The sequence below is a fragment of the Protopterus annectens genome, chromosome 14.part0 (genome assembly GCF_019279795.1).
Source record: "Protopterus annectens isolate FY-2018-M chromosome 14.part0, PAN1.0, whole genome shotgun sequence".
Classification (NCBI taxonomy): domain Eukaryota; kingdom Metazoa; phylum Chordata; order Ceratodontiformes; family Protopteridae; genus Protopterus; species Protopterus annectens.
Window position 1 is genome coordinate 129,099,814 of NC_056748.1, and position 17,425 is coordinate 129,117,238.

General features: G+C 38.9%; 1 protein-coding gene across 1 annotated transcript in view; it reads right to left on the reverse strand.

The window, feature by feature from the left end:
* Nucleotides 1-17,425, reverse strand: part of LOC122788632 (guanylate cyclase 2G-like) — a 699,012-nt gene that overhangs the window by 157,863 nt on the left and 523,724 nt on the right. Inside the window, 1 exon segment of the mRNA XM_044055531.1 lies at nt 62-230. Within this exon segment, the coding sequence (XP_043911466.1) occupies nt 62-230 (169 nt within the window).

Sequence of the window (17,425 nt, forward strand, 5' to 3'; positions counted from 1 at the left end):
AGCACAACTGAAAATATGTCTTTATTAGAGTCATCATGTTTTTTCCTTTATACTACTTTACCTTCATATTTTACATCTTCACCAGTAAGTGTGTGATGTTTGGATCCATATCTGAATTCCCATAATCCAAATCCAGAAAGTTTGACTTGCATTCGACTATCTACCAAACAGTTTGAAGGTTTAAGGTTGCCATGGGACTTTAGAGGGCTGTTATGAATAAATAGCATCCCCTAAATATGCAAAATTTAAAAAATATACTGTTAAAATGTCAAATGCATTATAAATGATGTTTTTGAAGACAAAATACCACATCTTAATATTTCTTATGCACTCTTTATGACGAATATAAACACAATCATGATTCTTTAAGAAACTGTTTAAAATTGTTAATGATATGATTTTACAGATGAACCTAGTTTGTAAAAACTGTGCTGTTGACCAAACCATTATGAAAATATTTTCTTGCAACATAAATACATTTATTTGTTAAACTACTCAAAGAAAAAAAAAATAAAACTTAAAGCCATTTAAATGAATATGCAACATCCTCAGAATGACATATTTGCATATAAAAACATTGCCTTTGGACATGGGCAGCAAAGTGCTTCATCAGCAGTTTTGTCAACTGGCTTTAAATAATTGGAAGTATTGCATTAGAAATGAGCTTAAATTAAATGAAAGTAAATTGAACATTATTATCTTTGTTTATAAAATGTCATCAGCAGCTTAGAGAAGAAACAACACTCCACTCTTGGCTTGATATGGTCATAGTGATCTTGGCACCGTCATAGACAACTCCATGTAGCAGCAATAGTCACTAAAGCCATCTATCTAGCCTAATTTATAACCAAAGGTGTCTCATCCAGAACAAATTACATTATCATTCATCTGTACTCTGCCCTGGACAGACCAATTGTAGAATATACTGTCCCATTTTACTATGCATCTATCTATAAAAACATAACACATGACCAAAAATACCCCATATGGCTGTAACTAAAAAAAGTTCATTGGACTAAAGACCCTTAGCTTGAAGTTCTGCTCCATTAGTCTGCCTCTTATAGATGCCTGCATAGTAATTTATGTCTAGCTTTCCGTGTCACTAAGGATCCAACCTTCCTTGATATCCTACAACTGCAGAAAACAAATGGCACCACAAACACTCAAACTAATAACTTAATCTCCAGAAACAAGTAATATATGTTGGAGGGACATCTTTATTACTCAGTGTTTCATCATCTTTGGAATAATCATCTTGGCCATATAAACATTCCTTTAAGATAAACCTTTACAGCTGAATGGGTACCTGTAAATTCATCCTGAAGTTGATTTCTTTTGCTCTCTTGGAGGCAGGAGGTGCTCTGTGATGGATGGTGGGCATTACCAAGATAATTATGGCTCATAGACTGACTTGTAAATGATATGAATCTATTCATATTTGGTTAGTGTTTGTTTTATGTATTGGTCTGCTTGTTTTTATGATTTTAGGCTTTATTTGAATAGTACCTGTTTACAAGCACCTAAATAAAGTTGAATCTGATTTTGAACCTTGAACTTTAGCTACTTATTCCCTCCTGACTACCTGGCTCCTCCAATTTTCAGAATTAGTATCAGTCAGGACACAGTTAATGCATTGTTTTTTTATTTTTTCAAATGATTCCAGAGAAAGAATGCAGCACCTCCTCATATTCCTCCTGCAGAGGTAGGGACCTTTGATTTCTAACTTTTTTATAACCAACACCAAGGTCACTGGAAGATGGAGAAAAAGATGCAGTAACTTCTAACAAGTTGCGGTAAAACAGACCATGCTCAATGAACTTTTAGTCAACGAACTCAGCCTTGATGAGTTAAAGAAATCTTAACATAACAAAAAAGTATGTAGTTTCAGCAAATTACAAGGTATGTTAGTATGGTTCAGGCACATTGTTCCTCTCCAATCCAAAGTTCATATAAATTATTAAAAGCCTGGCTAGCAATCAGTTTACAAAATGTTGTCTTCCTGTTAAAATCAAAATGGTTTAAACAGCTGAATCAGAAGGACTCACCTGAATGAAAGTTAATTAATAAAAAATTAAAGGGCATATTCAATAAGGCCTACATGGTCTTTAAGGTAGCACACTGTTCTTGATTCAGTAAGTGGCTCCGCATGGTGTGTAGAGCAGCCCAGCCATGGTAAACACCGTAGCATGCTAATTACAGCATAAGCAGCTGAATTGTATGCTAATCAACCAATCCAAGGTGGAGAAGCTATTCAACAAGCTATATAGCAACTGTGTAGACTCAGTGCTGGTTTTCCTTGCAAATTCCAAAAACCTATTGGAATACTGCCATGGAATGGGGTCTACATGGAAAGAATGTTAGGGGCTGGTGTTGCTTAAATTCATGTGTATGTGCAACATGCTGAAGTCTATGCTGTTGATGCTGTTGCTAATAAACCAAGGCCAAGAAGGAGAAGAGTTTTCAGACCCTGTTTAACTTATCATGATCTGCATGTTGTGGAAATTGTAGAGCACTACAGGGTGGATAGAGACACACTACAGGAACTCTGCAACCTCTGTTGTCCTCAACTCAAACCCAGAGCAAAGAGAGAGGAACCCATATCAGTGGAGACAAACATATGTGTAACACTTAGAATGTTAGCTACAGGTACCTTTCAGAGACCAACAGGGGACGTGCTGGGGGTGTCACAGGCATCAGCGTCTAGGATCCTCCATAATTTCCTGAATACTATGTTCCAACATGCCACTGTCCACATATATTTTCCCTGTACTCCTGAGGACAGGGCCATAAATATGCAGGAGTTCCACCCTGTAGCACACTACCCTGATGTACAGGGTGTCATAAATTATACACATAAATAAATTAAGGCACCACCCAGGGAACAGGGAAGGTTCTACATAAATAGAAAGAGCTTCTACTCTATTAACTGCCAAATTGTGTATAATGTCAAGGGAATCATCTTGACCATGTGTATTGGCAACCCAGGCAGTTGCCATGACTCACATATCTGGCACACCTCCCAACTGTATCAAATGTTCACTAGGGGGGTATCCCACAGGGTCATTTACTGGGGGATGCAGGTTATGCACTGGAACCATGGATGATGACTCCCATCAGAAATGGACACACACCCACTGAAGAAGGCCATAATGAGATATCATAGAGTATGTGTTTGGGCTGCTTAAGTCAGTGGTTCCAGTATCTAGGTTCATCTGGGGGGGGGGGCTGCAGTACAATCCATGTACATGTACTGAAATATTCACCATCTGTGCTATGTTACACAAAATCAACATGAGAAAGCAGCTTCATCAGGATCAATAAGGGGAAGGGACACACATCCCACCACCAATGGCAAGGTCACCACAGCTACATGCAGGTGAGGAGTCAAAGGGGGAGCCAGCAACTGCTGTGGACATAGGCAGATGTAGACATGCTCAATATGCCCTTGCATTGGCTAAGAGGCAATGGAGCACACTCATTTACCACCTAATGGGCTAAAACTTTCATCCTGTGCACATACATATAGTAACATTGTTGCCAGGCAATGCTCATAATCTGTACCTACCCATGTAATGGCTGTGTACTGTTAGCATCAGACAGAGTCAGCCTTGAACTAAAACTGCTGCAACTGCTGGATTTACAAGGTAAGTGTTGAAACTGGAGTTTATTATGTAATAATACAAATGAATGACATATATCCATGCATGTTGTTACTTGGTAATATAAGCAAGTAAAGGTGGGTGATTTGTACAGAAATGACTTTAACACGTGGCAGCAGAGACTTATGTGACTACATGTGTCCTTTATCAAGTAGTAGGCCTTAGGTATCAAAGATTCACACATCCCTATCTCTCAGAAGTACTAATGTTCACCAAATGTACTCAGATTGGCAGCATACTTTTGGACTGGAGAATCATTAAAGAGAAAAGTTAGAAAGTAATGAGACACATTTCAGTTTCAGACTTCACAGCCCTCTGAAGATTATTAAAAATACTGATGCAAAAAATGTTTGATTCTGTCAACTGTCTAACTTTCTAAGATCAAAATATTTCAGAGGTACAATTATCAAAACAACTTCACAAATGCAGATATACTAAGCATTAAGTCAGCTATGGACTCTGAGCATCAGACCCAAATGTTATGTATCCCTGAATACAAACTATAGAAAACAGGTATATGGCACAGTTATCATCATTTGCATCGGGTGTTGTGGGGAAGAGGGGCAGGAAGCCTAGGCTGACATAAAAGGTCAGTGAGTGAAAAGCAGGCAGACAGTCTGATAAAGTAACAAATGGCCAGTGAGACAAAATAAGCTTCAAGCTTCACGGCTGAACCATGTAACTGCTGTGTGTGTGTATGTATGGGTCCTCCAGGTGAAATTGGTATGTGAGTGTCTGCATGAACACAGCCAGGCTCTATGCTAGCTCTACTTTTGTTATGTCAAACAGGTATAAGCCATGCATGGTAAAGGTAGCAGTTAATTGTTGTCACACCCAACTACGAGAACTGGCTCTGCCAGGAGTTGCACTGGTACATCGATGCCTATGGTCAGATGCACTGCTGCAGCGTGAATGTGACTGATGTCTTCTAGGTAAGCTCCCCTAATTAGGAAGCCCAGGACAATGACCCCATTGTCTGCCACATCTGGTTGTGGACACCAGAACCACTGATGGAGCAGTGGAAGTAGTGCCACTATGGGAGCATGATTGGGCAGGGACACATTGGCTAACAGCAGATGATGTGGCTGACCTAAGTCCACGAGGATGCCGTCCCTCTCCCAGCAGACATTCCATCACAGACACCACCTGTTCCAATGTGTCAAAAATCTGATGCATTGAATTGGCAACATAGTGAAGGCAGTCATGCATGTCAGCCTGTGCCACATCTAGAACCCTAAGTATTTTTCTTGGAGACCTATAGGAATGTGCTAATGCCTTCATGATAGCCCTAAACATGCGACAAGTGACATGTGAAGACACACCTGGATCAGCTGTAGCATAGACAGCAGGCCTCCTCCAAGTACCCCTAACAACCCTGCTGTGTGGCACCTCACCCACACTTTGGCTACAGCCAGAGAAAACAGGCACTGAAGCCACAGTACCACACTTCTCTGATTGGGTGTCGCACTGGTTCACTGGAATGGGTCGGAGTAGGCCTGTTGGCCCTGTCCAGTGGAAATACAGGGGATGGCTGCATGTCAACCTCAGTGTCAGATTCAATGTCTGCACCCCCAACTCTGCCTCTGTTTGGCCACCATCATCATAAGGGTCTGCCAATACCCTGACATCAGGTGGTAAGAGTCCTACACTTCCACTGTCAGGATTACCTGTGATAAAAAGCAACAAACACAGGAAAGAAATTAATAGCTGCATTACTATAGTCAAATGTATGCTAACAAACTGACAGTGGTGCTACTACTACAGACAGTACAGCTATATACACAACAGTCCTCACACGCACATCACACATATGGGTAAAATATATATATCTTAGAACTGCTCATCACTACTGACAAAAATATTTGGCTTGCCATGTGCAGATGATGCTATTCTTCCCATGGATGACAGTCCTAGAAGAAGCTAAGCAAAAGGTAAGGGCAACATCATCACAGTTAAGAGTAACACAGGGGGGTAATACTTTTTGCCATTTGCATGTCCATTAATGATATATTTACCAACTTGTATGACAAGTCCAACCTAAGCCCCATGTGTAATCAATCAGAATGAGTTGTTAACTGTATCCATCTACAACTCCCGCCTCCCCCAAACAAATTTACTGTTAAACAGAACTTACATATTGCTGTAAATGTTTTACTATGCAGGAGTATTTAACAACTGAGATACATAAGCCTACCTGGAAGCTCCTCCTGTGAGATACTTGTTCTCTCTGAGACAGTAGCACCAGTGTCAAGGACATGCTGTTCTGCACCTTCCAGGGAACTATCTGGATTCCTGACAGTGGACAGGAACTCTTCATTTGCTGTTAGTGAAGGCTCTGTAGCAGTACCCCCCTGTACCCATCCAATCATGGGCCACTGCAGCTGCTCTCCTCCATGCAGATAAAATCATGTCAGTGGCCCTATGGTTTATTCGATCATACCTTCTATTATGGCTAAATACTGCATTCACATCAGCAACTATCTGCTGCCAAATTTGCATTCTGCCTGACATATCTGCATATCCCTTCTCAAGCAGAAAGGCACCGTGTTGTTGCCTAAAAGCATCAACAAAGACTTGATTCTCAGGATCACTGAAGAGAGGGTTTGGGTATTGGGATGCCTGGGTGCCATAGTCCTAGGTGATCTAAAATACAACAGAAGGATAACACACATAAATATCACATAACTAAAAGTCCTGTTTCCAGATAACACATAAAAGGTAACATTTCACTATTACCCACTGGAGAAACATAAAACAGTCAAGATACTGAAATATAACGAATGGAATTGTGTGGTTGTAACATATTACAGTCATACACAAAGCAAGGTGGGATTTAAAAAAGGAGAGTGACAATAGCACAATATCTTTTTTGTGCCAAATCAGAAATGTAACTTTCCTCCTCCATCACCAAAAGAGCAGGCAAATGATATATTTTGCTAACAGTCAATCAGTGAAATACTGAAAGGGCTATCAAATGAATTGTCTCTGAAACATGTAAAGAATTAACAGAGAACATTTCATTTTAAGCTATTGACAGTCATGTCTACCTGTGGCCAGCACTCCCCTAGAGGTCTGTATTGACCATCCTAGAAGGGTAACACCACTGTGTCATTGACAATACAGGACATTTGCATTTGGTGGAAATAACAATAGAAAAGTATACACAGAAAAAACAGTTGTAACGTTAGCACTTGTGATGACGGTTAATAAGTCTGTGTATCTGAGAAAGTAAAATGCCCTGACAAATATGTCCATGTCATCAGTACATGTCTAAGAAATGCATATAGATAAAAGTAGCATTTGCTAATACATATATATATATATATATATATATATATATATATATATATATATATTAACAGATTTTTCTTAATGACATTTCAGCATATGCAGTATATAGCTGAAAAATGCAAGCATATCTTATCAAGGGTAGTAGTCTTCTGTGCAGATTATCCCAATGCAATATCCTCATCTGTATTATCCACTTAAACAAGTCTTCTCACTTTCAGGATGTCTAGCTACTGGGTTCCATTTTTATGGTATAGATTCAGGGCTGTGAGCATGGTGAAGATACAAATGAGGTGTGAACTCATTAGAATTGCTGAATCCCAAATATGTGGGTCCATATATCAGATGTAAGCACTCACTCATTGTATGTTGCTAATGGAGTGCAACTGTGAATGATTACTGGTACGGAGAAGGAAAACACAACAGCAATTATGACTGCCCTACCTCCAGTGGATGTGTCATCCACATTAAACTTGTAAAGTGTATAAGTAATTTTATCAAGGATTTAAAGGTAAGTAAGCAGCACACATTTCACAATTTCTGTTCAATAACATCCAACCTCCCCTTTATTTGTTGACAACTGTATATTATTGCCATTTAATATCCTCACACATTTTAAGGATAGTAATATAGATGGCCTTACAGACTGCATGTCTCAGATTACTGTTCAGATAAAACAAGAATAAACATCAAACACAGAGAGATCCTCACACATTTTAAGGACAATGATAAAGAATGCCTTATAGACTGCATGTCTCAGATTACTGCTCAGATAAGACAAAATGTATCCTAGGCCTTAAACACATGTCCTATATGGACAGACTCAAGAAACTTCAACTGTTCTCAGTCTCTTATCATCTACTTAGAGGTCATCTCTGCTTGACTTACAAAGTCATGTCCGATCCAGCCATACTTGAAAAGCTATACCTAAAGAAAGCCCAATCTCCTCATGCCACACGGTCCAGAGATCACAACCTCATTACCACAATTAACAGAACATGCTGGAGGGACAAGTTCATCTCCCAAAGTCTGCCCATTCTCTGGAATAAGCTTCTCATTCATATCAAGCAGAGCACTTTGCTGGCCGTCTTCAAGAGAAATCTTGATGAGTGGATGGGTAACAGAAACTTCACCCCAAGGATCATTCCAGTTGCACTACTGGATATGGGCACTGTGAACTAACATTGGGTGGCACAGTGCCTGGGCATTTTTGGGGGCTAGGCTTGTAAAGGCTCCAGGGCCATTAGCCTACTACACACCTATGAACCTATACATAGCACATGTGTCTTCTTGGCACACTTGATTCAGTCCAATTGGCTATGCAACAGGATTGTGTTGTACCTGTTTGTGTAGGTGACAGTTCAAATTCAGCTAATATTTTGTACAAGGTGACAGTTCAAATTCAGCTAATATTCTGTACATATTTTTAATTTACATTGTTAAAGAAATGGATAGCTGTGGTTTTCCCTACCTCCCTCCTGCATATTCCTGTATTTCTTTCCCTTTGTTCTTCCCCCTGCTTGCTCCCCATTTTACCACATTCCTATCTATCCCATTTTAACACCTATAATCTGGTCAAAAAATAGAATCACGCACAACACACACATAAGTACCAAAAAAAAAAACAATGAAGCCCTTCACTTTTTGTCCTCTGTATTTGCAAACAAATGCCAAGCAACAATGAATGGCTCTTCAGTGGTGTGGTTTACCTCCATGTAATGTCACTTAAACATGCTGTGCTAAGGTAAAAGACAGTAGTGCATAGTGAATATAGTATAAAGAATAATTTCATTGCATTATCACTATTTATTCAAAAGTATTACATACACATGGATTCAAACCCAGTATAATCTGGGCTCAAAAAGAAACGTGTCAATGCATTTACACCTGCTGCCACAGAGTCAGCTATGCTGCAAGTGTGTTTCATACATTCAGTACTAACTCTCATAATTTTAGCAAAGAGCCTTGTGTTTACACACTGCTTAACTACACACAAACAAGGAAAGCAGTAGAACTGTGTATCCTTCATGTGCAAAAACTTTGCCAGCCATCACACAAATATGCTGCTCACCATTGCACTATGCAAAGTAAACATTATCATGTATTAGTTCTGTTTACTGTCCATTTAGTCTTCATGCCATAAAACTGCATATGGAAACATAACTAAATGAAGGCCTATCTAAGAATATGTCAGATATTTACAATGCAGCCATGTGTTACCTCCCTTCATGCACTGCAACCCTGGTCTCTCAGTACTTGTTGACAAATATATCAACTACACTACATAAATTGATAACAAATGTTGTGTGATATACCATGCACATCTTTAGAATGACAATGCACATCCAGATTTTCAAATACATGTAGTAATGTGGACACCTGTTTGCATACAGTTTGGAAAGCTGTCTCTTAAACTATACCTGCACATTGGAACACAACCACCACATACTACTCATTGCACACTTATCAACATGGTAACATGTAGAACTTGAAGTATCTTGACAGCTGCAAATGCCTACACATCCATTTCATGCAGGCCTCCCGACATCTTGTCTGCAGCATCCAGTCCTGATTTCATCCACAGTAAGTTGTCCTTCAGCCTTGTAAATGTCAGCATTGTGCTGTGGCACTTGTGTAAAGTATTGTGTTCTCTAGTTTGTATACTTAGAGGGGTAGGGGTTCTGTTCCAACTCCAGTCAACTGAGGTGTGTGTGTTTGTGCACATTCTTGAAATTACAGAGAGCATTTTACACTAGCATGCGGGACATTGCTAATACCATCTTCCTCTCACAGGTTCTGCTGATGTCATTAACTATAGCTGATTTGTGGATGTGCAGTACTCCCTCCAGGGCAAGGACAGAGACAGGCCTGGAGGCCAGGCGCAAGTCACCTCATCCTATGTGATACAGATTACAGTGACAGGGCTTTCATTCTATCCACATATGGCATGGCATGGTTTGTAGACCTTGTAATTTCTTGGTGATAAACTCTTGTGGTCTCTCCAGCTGCTGCAAGTGTCTGATGTGGTAGATGCAAAAGGGAGCATTATTCTGTATTAGTGTTCTGGTGAGTTCCCAGTACAATGATGTTATATCATCCTAAGTTCTGAATATAATGGCCTGACTTATAAGGTGCAGACCACTGTGGACACTTGATAGTCAAAGTTCAGATTGCTGTCTACATGTGTTCCCAGGTCTTGAACCACTGGGTTTTAGTAAAGGGGGAGTGTTATCAATGCTGTAATTAGCATGGAATTTCACTTTGCAGAAGGGCAAAATAAAGACAAATTTTACATTTATTTGTTGACCATGTGGCTTTGCCACCAGTCATTTGCCTGTTTAGTCCTTCCTGTAGTATGTTATCATCATAACTGAACTCAGTGATTACATCTGGTATGTAAGAATCATCAAATGCGTTAAGCCAAAGGATGTATACTTTAGCCTGGACTGTTGAGAAACAGATTCTAAACAGTAAAGGGCCAAGCACAGATCACTGAGGTACACAAGTGGTGAAATCTCTACTGGTAGAGGCTGATGCATTGTCTTTTACAGTATGTGTTCTCTCAGTGAGCCAATGGGATAACCATCTAGTGTTGTAAGGGTTAATTCTCAGCTGGGAGAGTTCCTCAATGATACATGAGTGGGGGATGGTGTCAAAATCCTAGGCCAGATCAAGATAGGAAGTATGTACTATTTTACCATCATCCAGGCCTATCACACAGAATCACTGGACTGTGACAACATCACAGATCACCTATAGCATGACTCAGCACATATACCTTTCTGACACAGCTGAATACACACTTCAACAAACTCTCCACAAGGACTATGCTCTAGTTGAATGGTGTACATCAACATGCATCCGAGTTGGGAGGAGACAACACCTATGCATGCATATATAGACACATCCTGTCTCTCCTCATCTGTAAGACAGACCAACACATCATTATGGACCTTTTCAAAATGGACACAAGTAATATCCCGGCTGTGTGCAACAGACCTGTGTGAGTTGTTAATGCTACATCCATGCCTGTTACATTTGTTAGATGCCCTCAAAGAGGTCATCAAGGGCATGCATAATGATAACACTATCATCCTGCGGACCTTGGTCATGCCAAGGCATTTGACACAAATCCACATTAAGGTATTCACTCAACAATGTCAGATGTGGCCATAAACACCTATATCACCAAGTGGGTAGACTAGTGGATCAAATACGGCATCTAAATATGTTGAAATGTATGAAGTGACCTATATCTCAGGTCCAATGAGCAGGTTTGTACATCAGGGCTGTCTGCTAGGCTCTTTTCTGTCCATTATTTAAGTCAAAGATGTCACAAATGACATACAAATCCTGTGTCCAAACAGCTATCTGTATGACTACAGTTTGTGTGCAATCATTGACTCCAACTGTGATATTAATATAGTACAGACAGTATCAACACAGAGCAAAGATTGCTGTCACAGCCCTGACAGCACATGAGATGAGACAAAAACTTGGGGGGGGGGTTGTTATGTTATAAAAACAAATGCACAACCCAAGACTAATGTAGACATCGCACATTATAAGAGGACCAACTGGCATGTGACCTGTGTCCTTGGGTAGATGGTATGTTGAATTTCCACCAGCATGTGGCCACCATGCTGACTACTGCCTTATATGTAACACAACTACTGAGTATGTGGAGGACATCCACATGAAAGGCCATTATACTTCCATAGTTCACAGCCTTCATCACATTAATAACTGAGTACAATGCACCCTTCTTCATGTATCTGCCTACTCATCTTCCAGTGATATGTAATTGACGTGTACCACCTTTGCCACAGTGAGCTGTTACACATCTCATTGGCCATACCTAGGTATTCTTTTTGTTGCATAAACATTATTGTCTAATGGTGCGGAATCTCCATCAAACTGTTATATCAGATGCATGTATGATACCTGTTCTGGTGATGGACACAGTACATGCATAGCTGTTTGATAACATTGATGGCATGGGTTACATTCATGATAGTCTGGATTGTGCCATATATATCTGCCATGCATGCCAGTCAACTAGCCTGTAGTGATCCTAATGTCACATACAGGTATAGCAGTGTCCCTTCTAACACTTCCAGCTCCAGCAGATGTTACAGTGTCAGGACAGTGTGCTTGATTGCCCTTATAGATTACTGATATGTCATAATAGTTGTACAAGTGTGTTTGTGCAGAACCATCTTTGATCACTCAGAATCACATATGTTATGTCAGAGGCATGTGATTACTGGTGGAATTATTCTGATATTGTCCATGATTGTGTGTGCTTCTTTTACTGTTGTCCATGAGCCTGTAACTGTGTTTCACTTGTTGCAGACCTCTGCTGACATTACACTCATATTCAAGTAAATCAGTTTGTACAGTTTCACAATGTATACCCAACCCCAATTGCATATAACATCCATGATAAATGTCCTCTGCATTGTTTATGTCAGGATGCTTATGTCACAAAGACATATTCTCCATTGTTATGTCACATTGTGTGATAGTCACATAATATACATTTTCACTGTGCAGTCCATACCATATTGCTATGTCATTAGTGTTCCTGCTACAACTGTCTTCCATTGACATGCCCTCATCTGCTGTACATTAAGATTTTTCATCTGTCCTCTCTCTCTCTGTGTTCATTCCTACAATTCATCTGTGTGTCTCTATTCAATGCACACACTTTTTATTTTAAATGGCAGTCCATCTACCCATACAGATCATTTACACAACTTTTGTATAGAATGTCTGAAATGGGATTTTGCAATATTCTACACTGTATATACTGTCTTGTACTGTGTTTGGATCATATACATTACTATATTTTACTTAAACCCTGGTAATCATTGTGGCATTCCACTCAATCCTCCTAACAAAGTTTGCTTATAGGTATATAGGTTTGCCATCCCTGTTTCTTTACACTGTTTCTTGGCCAGCAACACTGTTGCCAGCTATGAAACGACTCTTGTTTACATTTAAACACAGTGCCCGGCATGAATATGTAAATAGCAATGCTGCTCACAGCACAAACACGTAAACTGCGTAGTCCACACTGAGTTTATTGAATCCTACAGAAAATGCTTAAAGGCTTCACATTACAGCAGAACAGCTATTTATACACACACATGCATCTCTAAACATGCATCTATGCAAAGAAAAAAAGATGAGGGGGATCTAGGGATACAGGTCTAACAGAGAGAAAAAATGCGAATGCAAGAACAATATACTCATATCTATCTATCTCTATGTCTATATATAGATTCACTTCAGAAGACTGAAAGCCCAAAATCTTGAATTTCAAAAGATTGAAAACTCAAAATACGGAATCTCAGAATACTGAAAACACACAGGATACCAACACATGCTATATTCCAGCAGAAGTGGATACAGAAACAAATACAAGACAAACTATATTACTTTTCTCTAAGTATAAGCAGGAGGGTAAGCCCCCCCCCCTGCTTCCCCCACACACCCTGCTACTTAAATATATCAACTCCGAGATTGCACTTCACTACACTAACATGAGTTATGCTGTAGTATAGCAAGTTAGAAGGGAACATGACTAAGGTTACAACAGGCAGTCATGATACACATAATGGTATGTTTGCCATTTTGTTCTGTGGCGTGCAATCTTGGAGTTGATATATTTAAGTAGCAGAGGGTATGGGGGGTACATGGAGGCTTGCCTCCCCTGCTTATACTTGGAGAAGTGGTAAATAGTTTAACTTTTATTTGTTTCTGTATGTAGTTGTGCTGGAATATAGTAAGTGTTGTTATCCTGTGTGTTTTCAGTATTCTGAGATTCAGTATTTTGAGTTTTAAGTCTTTTGAACTTTCAAGATTTTGGTCTCAGTCTTTTGAAATTTAAGATTCTGGCCTTTCAGTCTTCTGAAGTGAATCCATATATAGATAGATATGTGTGTGTGTGTGTGTGTGTGTGTGTGTGTGTGTGTGTGTGTGTGTGTGTGTGTGTGTGTGTGTGTGTGTGTGTGTGTGTGTGTGTGTGTGTGTGTGTGTGTGTGTGTGTGTGTGTGTGTGTGTGTGTGTGTGTGTGTGTGTGTGTGTGTGTGTGTATGTGTGTGTGTGTGTGTGTGTATATATATATATATATATATATATATATATATATGGGTTCGTTATAGAATCCCAAAATACTGAAATCCCGAATTTCAGTATTTCGAAATTCTATAGCCGGAAGCTTTAAATCGCGAAACACCAGAAGCGCGAAATTCAAAATACCGAAGTTCGGACCTTCTGGTTTAACGGTATGTGAATGGATAGGTGTAAGTTCAGGTAGGTATGTATGAGTGTGTTGGTTAGGGGCTTTAGTGTATGTTAGTGTGTGTTTTGGCTGTGATGTGTGTGTACAAGGGGCTGTGAAATGCAGTGGCGGCTGGTGACTTCAAATCACAGGGGGGCTGCAGGAGACAGCTGAATGGGTGGGGTCAAGGGGAGGGGGTGTGGTCAACCAGAAAGGGGGAGGGGCTATGCACAAAACCACAAAAAAATAACTTTAATTAAATACGCTGCCCTGGGTGGCAAACCATCATTATGAAAGTCCAATCAAGACAAAAATAAGTGTAGAAGAATAAAAATATTTCAATGCATTGGCTGCATGACAGCTTACTTAATATCTAGATGGAAACAAAAGGTTGTGAGGCATGAAAAAATAAATTACTTTTTAAATACATTACTGGAATGCCAGTCAAAATCAAGTATAAGAAAAACCAGAAGCACTCAACTCAAACCACTTCTCCTTGCACTGCAGTCCTAATTATAATATATTCAGCTTTATTAAAGTACCAAGTAACATGCTGAAAGTAGAAATCTATGTGATGCCCCACTTGTAAAAATGTTTCTTATCCAAAAGACCTGCTGCCTGACAACTTGTTTCATGGGGAAAACATGATAAAAGTAAAAATGAAAAGCAAACAAGAAACAAGCTCAAGATACATTGCTTAAAGGATTACTGTACAGGTTATGGACCACACATGATTGGCATTCTGTTTAGTTTACGGGTAAAGTCTGTAGAGATGACTGGAAGTCTCCAACAAGTGTAATGAGCTTTTAAAATAATGGAATCCTGTCCTTTAATACCCAAGGCTTATACATTATCTAGTCAAGTATTCTCTGCATGGCAACAACAGAAAGGCTTTCAATGTTGGCAATTCTTTAACAGTATGCTTATTAAAGCTTACTTGCATCTTACGATCTCAGACAAGCTTACCTTATGGTCATTAAAGCATTGCTACTTAAAAACACAGAGCAACAGGCACTTTGAGTAATAAGCATAAATCTGAGTAATAAGCATAAATCAACAGTACAAAAATATGACAGAAACCAGACCATTCTGCAAAATCAAGGACAGATGAAAAGCCACTGTAGTACTTATGCAGTGTGTCCTCCCCATCCAAGGTAGATACAACTACTCCTTGCCTTGCTTGGACACATCCAGAGTCACTACATGGGGAGTGGGGTGCAACAAGCATGTCACAATTTGAAATCTCTCTGGCTGACTGTGATGGCCCTGACACATTTGTCATACCTCTCAACCTCAAGAGCAAGAAATCTGGACAAAGCCATACACAGAAGTGGGACAAAGGCCCAATAATAAGGACAATTTTTAAATATTGCTCTAATAAACTTAGAAAGATAATAGAATAGGTCTTGCATTAGTATGAATTTTCTGAAGGGTATAAAATCTGGAACTCAAATGTCTGTCATTTTCTAACTTCAGTCTTTAGTGATTTGTCACTAATTTGCCAAAAAACACAATTTTATGAAAATGGACCAAAAATGTGATGCAAAAATATAAAATAGACACACAATACAGCTGCTACCTGTCAAAGAAGGGACACTTTAATATTAGTACTGCTACCTTGAGCAGCTGACAAAATATAAAATAATCTACATGCATTTCAAGTAATCTATAACTTTGATTATTACAGTTATTTCTTAATTGTAAACCCTCCATGTTTTCTTCCAAAATTGCTATTTTATGGAGGGATTATAAGGGGAAGAGCAACATTTTGAGCCAAAATTGGGGACAGTTGAGAGGTTGGCTATGCCTAATTCTATAAAGCAATTTATTTGCATGTACCTCTCAACCTGTTAATGCAGTAAATCTGAACAAGGCAAATATATTGGGGCACATATAAACAGTACTAAAAATTGCTCTTGTATAAATTGAGACAGTTGATAGAACAGCTCTTACTTTAACATGCATTTTTCTGAAGGTTATGAAGTCTGAAACTTATTATTGAGTGACTTCTGGCAAATCATTTAGGAATTAAAACTACAAATTTTATGAACAACAAACCAAAAATAAGAAGCAAAAATCTATTCATTCTTTGAAAATCTGGACAGTTGGGAGGTATAGTTCAGCTGGGCCTGTCTGAGTTTGCTGCCCTTCCCCCCTGACAAAATAATGGTTGAATGGAGCCTCTGCAGCCATTCCAATGAACCATTATACTTGGCTATTTCACTCCATTTACCATAATCACTAATGTGCATACTGCTTTACTTCTATGATGAGTTGGACTTCATTTGAAAGTTTTATTTTGTATTTTACAGCACAAACACTAAGTCATCTGTTAAACAAAGCAATGCAGTCTCACTATGAAAACATAGCATTAAAACTTATCTGCCCTTGAAACTCACATTCATTGAAACAGCATTGAAACCCACATTCAAAGAAAATACATTTTGCCAGTGGCAGATAAAGATTAATTTTGGGCTGTTTTCGAATCATAGGCTCCTTGCATATGAAACATACATGTGCTCTTTGATACACCTTCCTCATTGTACTAAAATTATATTCCTTGTACAATACAGTACACTTGTTAGAGGGTGTTTTAAATTTGTTTTGAACATTTATTTCAGTAAGCAATGAAACAAACCATATGCACCCATAATGGCAAAACTGCCCAGTTGAGAACATTTATCATAAAAAGTAACAGTACCACCAGGTTCACACGGGGTTAATGCTCTCGGTAAAGAACAAAATACGATAATGTAAAAAACAATAAATACTGAGAGCAATGCAATGAAGAGCATGCGATATCCAATAATAGTAGTTAATCTTCCATCAACGATATACAGCACCTCCAAAGAACAGTCACCAAACTTTCATATATCAAAAGTTTAATTAAAGTGCATATGCAGGACAATGGTTAGCGCTTTCACAAAAATGCTTCATCAGACCAATTGGAATCTCACTACAGCAGGTTTTAAATACACTAAGTGGCGCCAAAAATCATTGTTCTTAAAGGAATATTTACATAAAAACACATCAATATTAAAAAATCTCATTTAAAACAAAATACTTTAAAAACAAGACTTATAATCATGAATAAATATTCATCCCATCAAGGCAACAATTAATCTAGATCAACACACTACCAAAAAAACATTTCCTGTACATAGAATATGGCATAAAATAATCCCGGTTC